The following is a 12687-nucleotide window of genomic DNA, read 5'->3' as shown; positions in this document are numbered from 1 at the left end:
TGTCAACATTCCAATCTAGTGTGTCTATGTAGTCAGTCTGTACCACCTGAATGTTTTTCTTAAAATGACTACATCTGCATCAAATTTGACCTGTGCAACTGACTTTGGAATCTGAGAAATGGGCGATTTAAATGAAAGATCCTGATGGCTGCAGTTGGACGAGGTCGTCAGACACAAGTCAAGAAGAGCTGATAAGCGTGAGTGGGATGGTGCTTTCAGCTTGCCGTTCTACCAAAGGTCACTCGGGTTAATAAGTGAGGATCGCAGACTGTCTGGGTGAAACCAGAAGATCTTTCATTCATCACCATGACGCTGGATGTCAATCCCACTTTTTGTAAGAGACTTAGGCCAATAAACTGAAAAGAAAAGCTTTTTTGTCCTGATAAAAATACTGCGAATTAGTCAAGCTTCTTCACCATTTAGCAGATAGATTTGAGAAGGCTCTGGTATAGCATTGATTGAACAATGACTATGCAACACTTTCTGGAAAGAACACACATTACAAGAACAGAATATGCTACTACTGCTGCAGCAACTTTGACCAGAGGGTCAGCGGCAGCCCACGCTAATCTGTGCGCCTGGTATCGAACCTGATGGACAATTGAAAAGCAACAGGGCGTAATTGATGGGTCGGAGGATGGATGCAGCTCACGCCTGCCTTTTACAAACCAACATAAACAACGTGACAGGTGGGAGGTCTGTCACACGCTCAGTTACTGCTGTGGCAGATTGCAGGATTTAATATTAGCTGGTTGGCTGTGTCGGGTAGTTGGAGGCGATAATCTGTCTCCTTTAATGACCATCATAAAAAGGTACTTTTTCTTTCGCTGGTTGCCTTGATACAGCCCAGGATGGCCAAAGCCGTAAACGCCTCCTCTTTTTTCGCCCCTCTCCATCATCCCCACCTCGTCTTGTCTGTCTCGCTGCAGGCCTTGCAGAGGTGGAAGTCGGTGTCCCTGTTCCATCCATCTGTCAGACTGTCGATGGTGTGGGGCAGCACTTCCTCTTCATGATCAGTAGTCACAACACAGTGGCAGACTGATCAGTCAGAAGTGATAACTCTTTACAGCTGCATCTTTACCTGTTGAACGACAATACTGGCTCGGTGTAGCAGCAACAGGAAGAAGATGCTTATTCCAGACGTTCAAGCTGAGCACAAATGACTGAAATGACTCTGAAGACAAGTTCAGTGAAAGTTTTGAGATCAATGGTTACAATGGTTACATGATGCAGAATGCATGCAAACCAAAAACAAACACTAAGCAACACTGACACAACCGGACGTTCAGTCCAACTGCCTTTAAAATGACTAGTCAAACGAAGTACACATTAGCTTGCACATGGCAGCCATCTTATCTTTGGGGGGGTTCATCCCAGCAGCCAGCAAACCATACAACAGCACACACATCGACACACATCCAGAAATCAAAAGAAAGGGCAACTTAAATCATTTGATTGAGCGCTTGCAAATCATAAAAAAGACAACTTAATGGTCTTAGTTGGAGCGCTTCCTTTTGCGACCCTGCTGAATGCAGAGCAGAGCACAAGAGGGCCAAACTGAGGCCAAGTCAATATCAAGACTGGGAGGGAGTGAAACAAAGGCCAGAAAAATATTAACTATTATGTCAAACAACACCATACTGTACATCACAACAGTAAATAAACAGCAGACAGGAGAAAGCAAAACACAAACTAGAGCAGCATATCAGACAATGTGCAATAACAGGAACTATCACTGACAAGATTCAGTCACCTTGATGTGTGGCCCAGATAACACAGACCAGGAGCAGAGCGATTAAGTGTCAAGTCAAAAACTGCTGAATGAAAGACATGCTGTGTCATGTATGTGTGATGGGTTATAGGTGTTGGCTAGACACCTGGGTATATCTGTGAACTGATGAGTGTGAGTGTAACCCTTGCACTGCCTGCCGGGTCAGACAGTGAGGGCGCCGACATATTTTCTGAATTAAAATAGTCTTGCCCATGTTGCGTGGAGAGACAGAATCGGAGACCGTCAAAGACCATTGCAACCATGACAAGAAAAGGACCACAAAGCTGTTGCTGCTGTCACTAATGGGCTTTCCATCGGAATGTTTTGATATTTTTAGCAAAGCTAGTGATAATGTTGTAAGAGAACTTACACCCTAATTCCATTTATTATTCTGCAATCATTGAAAGGAGAGTGCAGCATGAGATGATGTCATCAGAGAGTGTCTCTGACACAGAACTAACAACACACGTTTCTTTGCTGTATGCCATCCAGAGGAGCATCAAGCTACACCTACACAACGCTGCACATTTTCCTATCTGATCATTTTCTATGCTGGTTTCAAAAATGTGTCCCGTAAAAACTACGCAGTTTCTGCTGTTTTCCAACCATGTGGATGAGTCAGAGACATGAGAGAATGTCCGGAGACGTGTGTTTCTAGCTGTGTGTAGTCACCTGCTTCCTGCTCCATCGACACCACAGAGAGCAATCAGTGCGATAGTGGTTTAGGAAAATAAACCTTCGCTCTAAATGTCAAACTTGTGTTTGCGACTGGCTTCTCTGAAGAGTGTGTGCATGTCTGCAGTCTCCACCATTGTTCACTGCCAATTAGTGAGAGACGATTTTGTGTTATAATCTGAAGAGTTTTTGCTGAATGTACACTAATTTGCAGTGCGACAGTACTGTTGTGACGTGCCGACAGACGGGAGCGTGACGTCAGTGTTTATCCACAAAACCTTGTTATCGGTATGCAGAACATCCAGCTCATGCAACAGTAAAAACTTCTTTTTGTGGATTTTCAGCCTTACTTCGAATTTTTTAACTTTTCCATTAATTTTTATTTTCATTATTTCAGGGTATTGGAATTTACTGAATTGGTGTTTGTAAAAAGGCTAGTTCTTAATCATAAGAAGTAAATCTGCCTCCAATCCAAGTCGTCCTCACACGGTCCATCTCTTCATGTCTTACTGGAAGGCGCGACTCGAGTTCCGGGAGCTATGGACTTCAGTCATTATGACGTTTCTTTAGGGAGTTTTAGTTCACAAATAACACAGTGAAAACCATGACGTTTATAAGTTATTTTGTTTTGATGTTTCCACTTTGTTTTAATACGCTTGATCAGATGAGATTTCATCTTTAAAAAGGGATTATTTTTCTTACCCTGCTCTGTAAACTCAAAAGTACAGTACAGCATATTTTGAATGAAAAAGGGCTGCTAAAAATAGTATGCCTGCACTTATCATAGTGCCAATAACACTTGTACGATACAGGTTTGGATGCATTTGATTAATTTAAAACCCTTAACATGGTACAACTTTCCAGTTAATCATTTAGTTGATCTATCCGCATAAGGAAGCACAATCATATAGCAATCAATAGATGTTTTGTTAGAGGGGAAAAATGACAGTTTATTCTGTGTATTATCTTGGAAGCTAAATTTGCCTTGAAGGCACAGTAATAAGACATTAAGGAGTTATATGAAAGCGTGCACTGATCCCTTGACTTGACACACCAGCACATACTCACACACATGATGAAGACAAAAGCTCATGTAAGAAACATACACACAGCCTAGCGGGAAGAGCAGACCTGTATTCGATTTTCCTTCCGCCGACAGAAGGCCTCCGGCAGGTCGTCCCAGTTGGTAAGTTTGATGTCCAGAGGGACGAAGCTCAAGTTCAGCGGCGTATCGTCCTAACAGATGAGGAGACAGACAGGAGGAGACAGCCTTGAGCAAGACGATTTGAGGAGGGGGTGTAACCAGTTCTGAGAACAGGGAAACAAAAGCCCAAATGCTTCTTCATGACAGTCTTGGAGTAATACAGCACAAATGTGGGACCCACTTTGGGAAGGAGGATGTCGCCAGCAAAGCTAGAAGAGGTATAATTATGTTCTCACTCGGTCGACTGATGAACATGTGAGGTTGGAAACACTCAATAACTTTACATAGTACGTTGTTAGATCCAGCAGACTGGCCTCACAGTTTAGATGTCAACAAGTGGGGAAGTGGATCAAGTGTGTGCAAGAAGTGTGTAAAAATAGCTGCTGTTTGTAGCAGAAAATGATCTATTTCTGTCTTCAGCTGCCTGAATCTTGCCTCAACCATCTTAATATTAGCATCACATGACCACACGAATAACCAAGAATTATGGGGTTATGTGCCATTTCTGAATGGTGTCCAACTGCGGGTTTTCACTCTGTATTCTGTAGAGTTTGTCGTGGTTGACTATGGTTCATAATGATGCTAACTGAAAAGCCACTTAGGAGGATCACACTCGATCACTGTCAGCTTATCATCTTCTCCACTGCTAATAATGTACACCATCTCATGACAGCTGAAATCAAATTAACAATGAAACAACAGCAGCAGCCTTGTCTTGGTCTTACAAATGAATAACCAAATTACAGCTGAAAAGGATGAATCCTCAGTCACAACTTCACATTGATTCAGCGGGATCTTGCAGTAAGGGAAGACAGATTTGTAATGGAAGTTGATTTTCGTGTCGCCAAGGATTTGCTTGAAGGGATGAAAAGCAGACTATTTTTCTAACAAAAAAGCATTCATTCATACACACATAAGCACCTTAAACATAGAGTGATTATTATAATAATGTTGAATAATTATCGTCAGAGAAATTATGAAAACTACAAAGAAGTGCTTATCCTATGTTGCAGAAAGTGTCTGTATGGAATAAAATTCAACTGACACTGAGGTTATTTCATTAAGGAAGAGGGGATTCAGGCTCAAACAAAGAAACTGGTGGACATAGGTTCAGCACCTTTTCCCATGGGTAATTGTCCTTTTACTTATGCTTAAGGCCAAATGTAGCTTTGGTTACGGCTTTAAACATTTGTACTGACCTATATGTGCCAATAAACTGACTCATGTTTCTGACTTCCCTTATTATCCAACAGTAATTTGAATTAGAATTTTTGATTTTCCTGGACACTCAACCACTTGATATGCAACATTGAGAGATGAAAAAAAATCAAAATTCTTAATTGCGCTTCATCGCACTACAGTCGGAATTCATGGAAAATGAATCACATTTCTTGTACCTGTTCTAAATATACATTTAAGGAAGATGTTCTCACAGTGGCCAAAAATGCTTTTGGCATGCAAACATTTGTTTACGCCAGCAACCCAACATAACCAACCGATACTTCAAGAACATTCTTTAGATTAACCTCAGAGGCACTGAAGAGGCTAAACAACATGCTCACAGCACTTGTCAAATAACTTTAAAACAAATGTAATTTTTAAAAGACCGTGACCCCTTTCTTCTGCTCTGCTTTCTACTGGTGGGACGGAGGGTCATTCGAACCTCAAAAATATTAGTTCCACTAAGACTCACTGAAAGGAAACACGTTTTTTTTTAACATGTTCATTTTGACAGCCCTAATATATACATACATACTTGTCTGATGCGTCACTCACCACCTCTCAGACTTTGCTCAACAACAGGTATTTTCAGCCAAGCAATCACTCTTAATGATAGAGTCTCTACTTTCTTTCCAATTACATTTACATTCTGAAGTCTGGCCAATTCTCTCTTCATTGGTTGCCATAGTAATTTCTTTGGTAACCAAGAAGCTCATTAGTGTTTTCTTCCCGTTTTACTGCTATATGTGGGCTACTTTGAAGAAAATGCGTACTTTGTGACAGCCTGCGCGCATTAGAAATAATGAATATCATGAGCAGGAGAGCGGGGCACAGCCACACAAGGACGTACCTCACTGTGGTTATACGCAATAATACCTTCGTGGCTCACTTTTGATGGAACAATTACACTTGGAAAAAAGTAAACGTATAGTCGGGACATTACTTTGCTTATTACTGGTTCATTAGTCGGATTACTTTGACACCTGAGCTGCTACTTGTCCTCACGATTATGTCTCACTCAGAAGAAATCATTGTGACAACAGCAGGGACATTTAACAAGCAATCAGGATTTCAGAAGCAAGAGCCACTCGAGCTGAAGCGCAGAACAGTGCTAGGTTAATGTCAGAAAGTTAATATTTGACAGTCAAAGGATGTGCATTGGGAGTTACAGATCAAGCATGTTTTCGCCTCGTGTGCCTCCTCGAGGAATCATGAACATGAGTGTGGATAAAGTTGGAGGATAAATACAAAGGACAGCTGAGGAACAGTGCAGACAGTTCTGCGGCGACTTGATCTGATTCTGAAAACGCTGCAATATTTTCCTGATTAGCAATTCAGAGACTCGGTCAATAATTTCATAATAGTATGATGAGATCAATATGAAAAGACTGGGTTAATTTATTCAAAAGCTATTGTGCTACCATCTCGAAATATGGCACCGAACCAAGACCTTGACCTGCAATACTGAGACAATTTGTCTGAAAATGCATAATTCAGATCAATACAAAGCGGCTGAATTGATTTATGCAGGCAAACGCACATTTTCACATTATCAGTGTTTAGAGAATAGATATTTTATTGGCTACCAACAGTCAGAGATAGATGGATCCCATTTTGTGGCTCCTTCTATCCAAACATTGTTGAAGCTTGAATGATGCACGTGTTGTTAAAAAAAAGGGATTCCCTCATGAGGCTGTCAGGTGTGTAGTGACTGGGCAGGAAAAATTTAGGGGGTTTCTTCATGTTTGGGATTTCAATGTGCTGTAGACGTCCAATATACAGTATAGTTAACAGGGGCCATTGTAGCTGTTCACAATTTTAGGTTCTGATGGCTCAGTCGGCCGATTTATTGGCACCGATACAAGCATAGATTTGTTCAGTTTTATTTATGTGTTTTAATAAGGTGCTATTTATATTTATACATGATGAGAAATGTTATTCTTACCCTTCAAATCATTTTACATCACAAAGTGAAAATGGCAAAACAAAGCAGGCATTTATCCGGTATTTTGACTGCAGGTTTCTGACGAAATAAAGTTTTAGTATCTGTGTCCGTAGGTCTTGCAGCTGCTTCAGCCTCTTGCTGGATCCTGGCTCTCCTCATCAGCTGAATGACAGAGTTTGATTCCTAATGTTGAATGATAGATGTTTCTAGAGCTTGACAGTGTTGTGCATATTGCCATCTGTGATTACATTTTTTTTTGTCTTTCCTCATAAATGAATAAACCTGGGATGGGGGGCGGGACAGGAGACCCATCTTTACGTCAGCTTGCAATTACAGTCATTTACCATCAGCGCTGCCAAAAGCAAATACTCTTAAACTGCCTAATCCCGCTTAAATGAACTAACAACAGCGCACCAATATTGGAGGCAATTTGGCGTTTGTTTGAGAGATTTGTCAGGATGCCAATGCATTTTTTACTTCACCTTTACAAAACCAAGAAACCACCAACCTGCCAACATACCGAGCACAGACCCACGTAGTTGGATATTAGTCGATACATCAATCTACTAAACAAATTCTTACAATATAAACTTACCATTGCCTAGCTAATACATACCAAGCTAAACTGCATGATAAAGGGTGCATATAAGATGTCTATCCATCTACAGTAGAATTAATCTATTGCCACTCTGACCAAAACCAACGTTAACTGAGCGACGAGCTCTTTGAAGCTGACAAACAAAATACATTAAAGAACCTTAAACAGGGAGCTTTACCTTTGAAGCTGCCATCATTTTCTGCCAAGTTTTCTTCTAAACCGAAGCAGCTCCTTCATAAAACCCGGCACTCTTACCAGATCATTAGACGCTAATAGCTAATCATGCAATCTGAGCTGAAATGTCTTTCTTGGGATAATAAACCAGTTCCAGCCATTACTTTTGAAATATGTGCAGACCAAGGCACATTAACAACAAGTCTCAATCTCTACAGATGTAGGAGGCGCCTTTAAAAGGACAGTGATTGCTTAAAGAGATCCATTTATTGCAGGGCAGCTTATCATTGCATATTGTAAATCCATCCCACACCAATGTGAAGCTCATGCAAAACAATTTGTCCTTATGTTTCTTTAGGGCCTTAGAAAACAGTGGGTGACCACTGCTTATGCACAATTATGTGGTTCCTTTGGTTTTTACCCGAGTGTGGAAGTTAAGGACCCACATTATTATCACTTAGTCTGAGGCCAGGATGCAGCTCTCCATATTTGAACCATGATTTTACCCCTCCCGTCGAGTACAGCCAAGGTTCAATACCACTGATGCCAGGACATGCTTCAAGAGGAGGTGAAGAGCAGAATCATTTGTCAGACACAGCAATTAGGCAGAGTGAAGAGTCAGTTGCTCTTCTTTTACAAAGACACCTCCTTCGGTGGCATTCCTGTTGAATACAAGTTTAAAACGAGGCCAAGGGCTAAGCCCAAACTCAATTGCCCGGGGGGCCACCAGAGGCAAAATCTTGGTGAGGCTTGGCTGAAGGCTTGCAGAGTGAGGGGCAGGCTTTTAGACAGAGGGGCATCTGGGCATCATGCGGACACCCTAAACTAAGAAACATGAGAAATAAAAAGCCCAGTTTTTTAGCAGCACACCTAAAAAATGGCAGTTCACCAGTGTAGGGGCAGCTCAAAAGGGCTAGTGCCTTTTTGCTTTGACTGTTGTAACCTGATCCAAGATAAACATGAGATGAATGGATACATGAAAGGACAAGTGCAAAAACCTGCTCTTCCTCCAGCTTCACAAAACAACATCAGAAAGCAGAAAGACTTTGTCTGAAATAGCAGATGCTTCTGCACAAAACAAACATTAAATATCGGAGACACTCCTCTCTTCTAAACACACTTGGGTTATAAATCCTTTAACAGAGCACAGAGCAGCACCTGTTGTAAATTCTTAGCCTTGGCCAGGATTATCCTGATGTGACTGCATTCCAGCCAGTATTCCTCCAGTTTATCATTGAAACGACAGCGGGGGACAGTTATCTCTGCAGCTTATTGTCTCGGGAAGACATAGGCGACACTTGCCTATTGGGTTCCATTCCATTGATGATTCAGGTCCCAGCTTAGGTCTTTACAACGAAAAGCTCTCACCCCTCTCACCTAAGATGGTGAGGAAAGAATCCATTTCCTCATGAATGAAACAAAAGGAAGTTAAGCGTGAGGATCAGATCAATACGGGTTTGTTGGCAAGATGGCTTCAAGATGAAAGGCAGGAATTCACAGGAGTGCAATCATTATAAGACCAGGGTTAAGATGAAGTTCAGTCTCATTTGTAGAAAGCTTGAGATATCGCAGCGACAAATGCAGCTCAGAGAACATTTAACTTGATTATGTGAGTGAAGTCTTAGCACAAGCCCTTTGGGAAGGTGTCTGCAGTTTGTTTAAAACCCAACCACCATTGGTTGAAGACAAAAGCTTTCGCAGCTCAGAGCCTGTGTTGCCGTGCCTCTTTGAAAAATAAACCAGGCTCATTATCTGCAAACGTATGACTGATATAACACCCACTCCCTCAGTGCCCGGCAGCAGCCATTGTTCATGTTGTTCATCAATGTTTTAACACGACACGGCAGCAAAGCGTTCCATTATTTCATAACTGGAGACAGCACAATATTAAACCTGTACTCCAGCGACTTAAAATTGCTCTCCTATTATTTTAGAGGAGTTGCAAGAGACAGAAGAAACTGTAAAAGGTTAAAATCAATATACAGTGCTATTTTCGATTAAAACAATGACTACCTTGTGTATATGTCGCACAAGTTTTAGAACTAGAACTGGTACTGGTACTAGTGATAACTCTCCAGTAGGGACGGGTGATATCGGTAAAAAAAAAAAAAAAAAAAATCACAATCACAATCATAGCTATAACAGTAAAATAGTTTTCTTCCCATCACGTGTTTCACATAGTGCAGTCTGCCTTGAAACTGTTTCATAAAAAAAAATCATAAATCATAATTTTTGTATAAATATATTAGTTAGTGATGCGTATTGGCAGGTATCTTGCAATACGATACAAATCCCAACGCAGAAGTAGTGATACAACACATAGCAATGTATTGCAATACTGTAAGTTTTGTAAGCAATATATTGTAATAAGAACCATCATTTCTGGGGAGGAATCACATAATGCAGTACAAAATGTGTATGATAATTAGTTAATTCTTGTTGATTCTAGGAGACTGAATGTCAGTTGCCTTTTATAACCCCTGATTTCAAAGAAAGTTACCATCACTGATCACATACTTCCATGTGTTCTTTACGTTGGTATTGCAGTTCACGTATATGTCCACCGGGGGAGCAGCCCATAGTCCAAAGTTTATTACAACGACAAACTCCCAAACAAATATGGGGAGTGTAGAAGACGTACTGATAATATACTGTAGCTCTTGCACAAAAGAGGAAACAGAGGCAGCATTGTTAGAGGCGGTGGTCGGTGAAGCCGTTAAATATATTGCATCTGAAGGACAGACAATTTCTGCCATGGTGATGTCTTCTTCATGTCTCAGTAGTGCTACATAACAAGTAGTAGCAGCAACACTGCCCTCCACGGTTTCTGGTGGTACTGCTGCTTTGGTCTGTATCTGTAAGCTTTGTGAAAATGTGAAGAAATACAGAGGAAATGAACACAGAGCATGGACAGAAGACTCTGGTCGTCTCCAGATTTGTACAGAACGTTCGGCATACATGGCCGTTAAGCAGTAATATGTTGTTGGATGTCAGTTGATAGCCCGATGGAAATGACTGCATGAAAACAAAGCTTAGCCTTCATCTGACTTTCATGACTAAAAATTGTTTACAATAAGGATGCAACGATATCGGTAATGTGTACTGGCTCAATATCAGACTTGAGTACTCGTACTCAAGCCCGATATCATACCACTTTACGGCAGCACGCAATATTTGAATGTCACTTTACGACAAGTTCGTTAAATTTGTGTTTGTACTGCAGTAAAACTTGTGACCATCACCCATGTACAAGAAAATCATGCTGAGGACAGTTGTTCAAATAACAGACAAAAAAAAATTAAAAGTACAAGTAACATCTGACTTACGACCTGCTCGACTTACGAACACCTGTACTTACGACCATGGCCAGCAGATGGTTCTATTCTATGGTATTATTTTTTTATTCAATGTCTGGCACCGCAGCATGTAGCAGCCTGGCATCGCGTACGTCAGTTACGGCGGCACAGTAACCCAGCATCTCACTCTCACAGAGCGATGTACCACTACAGTAGTACCTATAACCCTTGCATCGGCCATTTTGAATGGCATTCGATTTACGTCCAATCCGACCTACGACCGGTTGGTCGGAACCGATCCAGGTCGTAAGTCGTAAGTTACTTGTATCTTAATTTGTAATAGTGTAGCAACTCGGTATCTGTGAGTACTTAATGCAACTACTTGTACTACTACTAAAACTGGTATCGGCGCATCCCTAATTTACACAGACCAGAATCTCGCTGTTGTTGGTTTAAGTTTGGAAATTGGATTATTCCACGACACTTACTTAATTTGTGAGACTCCTGTCTGTGTTGATAGCTAGCTGCACCTGTCTGTTTCCTTAAGCACGTAGGTTATGTGCATTAATGGGAAACACTCTAGGATGGGAGTATCCTTGTGAAACCATTTTAGTAATCCCTCTGTTATTATAAAACCGTTTGTTTGTATTAAGACAAGGAACGCGTCTGGATTTGAAGAGATTTACTTTCCACAGCCAAAATCAATGTAAAAAAAAGCCCTCAAACTGGCTCATTCTCAAGTCATGTAGAGGCGTGAAAGAGTACTCAACATCAAAAGTTAAATCAATTGAAGTAATTTCCTTTGCTAACCTGCCCTCCCTATTCGGTGCTCATTAAAGCAGGTTTCCGCTGCCACACGGATCGCAAACAGAATAATAGGCGACTGTTTCAATCATCATTACTTCAGACAACATCTCGCGGCTCAACTTTGACTCCTGCAATGTTTTCAAAGACGGTTTCCGTCTTTTGTGCCGTTTGCTAATTGGCAACGTGCGAACAAATGCCATGACTCTATTTTCAGCTGTACGTTGAAAAGTTTGGCTCTCGAGGGGAGATTAAGATCTCAGACACGGAATTAAGAGTTAATTATGATTTCTTCCAGTTGGACATGGAAATGGTGAGGAGTAAGAACAGGTTACACATGAAGTTTGTTGGACTAATTACATTGGAAAATCAAGGTAAGCTGTTGAACACTGTGATGGCTGTGACCTTAGCACTGCATCTTCCATCCTGCCGACACACTGGCAAACTGGTAAAGAAAGTAAACATCAGTTAAACTACCAAAGAGATGCAGAGCAATGTTCACAGAAGCTCTGTACATTATATAACAGAGCTCATGAGTTAACACATACTGTATGTCTAATATTGTCACCGACACGCCTCTAAAACAATACATTAATATGTCGTATGAAATCATCTTATATCAAAGTTCATTCTGATGAATCAAAACGCTAAATTAGTGTACAACAACCGGAAACAAGCCACCTTCCGATCTACACAAAAAAAGTCATGATCTGCTTGGTGGACTAAGTTGTCAGTATAAATAATTCAACCATTCTTCAGTTGTTTTTGAAGACTTCAGTCCAGACTAATGGATGAAATTGAGTAAAGCAAACACCTTGAAGGCATTTCAAAGATCATGCAACCACGTGGATAAATAAAACACATGAGAAACCTTTTCCGACCTCACAGATAACTAAGAACTGGGAATTTGGGCAAGAAATGTAGCAAGTTAGGAGGAATTGGATCGTTAAGGTCCCAGCATTTTCTTCAGAACTTTGGTAACACAATTTGATAGTAACT

At 40.9% G+C, this 12687-nt stretch overlaps 1 protein-coding gene across 3 annotated transcripts in view; it reads right to left on the bottom strand.

Moving 5' to 3' along the window:
• The window catches only part of zranb3 (zinc finger, RAN-binding domain containing 3), an 82129-nt gene that overhangs the window by 23532 nt on the left and 45910 nt on the right, over window positions 1–12687 (bottom strand). For all 3 annotated transcript variants that reach the window (XR_008413680.1, XM_053853936.1, XM_053853937.1), the window contains exon 16: window positions 3578–3682. Coding sequence is in view for 2 of the 3 variants with exons in the window: in XM_053853936.1 (XP_053709911.1) it covers window positions 3578–3682 (105 nt within the window). In the remaining variant the exon portion in view is untranslated. The remainder of the gene's footprint in view (window positions 1–3577; window positions 3683–12687) is intronic.

This window comes from Synchiropus splendidus, chromosome 1 (genome assembly GCF_027744825.2).
Source record: "Synchiropus splendidus isolate RoL2022-P1 chromosome 1, RoL_Sspl_1.0, whole genome shotgun sequence".
In the NCBI taxonomy this organism is placed as follows: domain Eukaryota; kingdom Metazoa; phylum Chordata; class Actinopteri; order Syngnathiformes; family Callionymidae; genus Synchiropus; species Synchiropus splendidus.
This window is presented reverse-complemented; position numbering and strand designations above follow the sequence as displayed.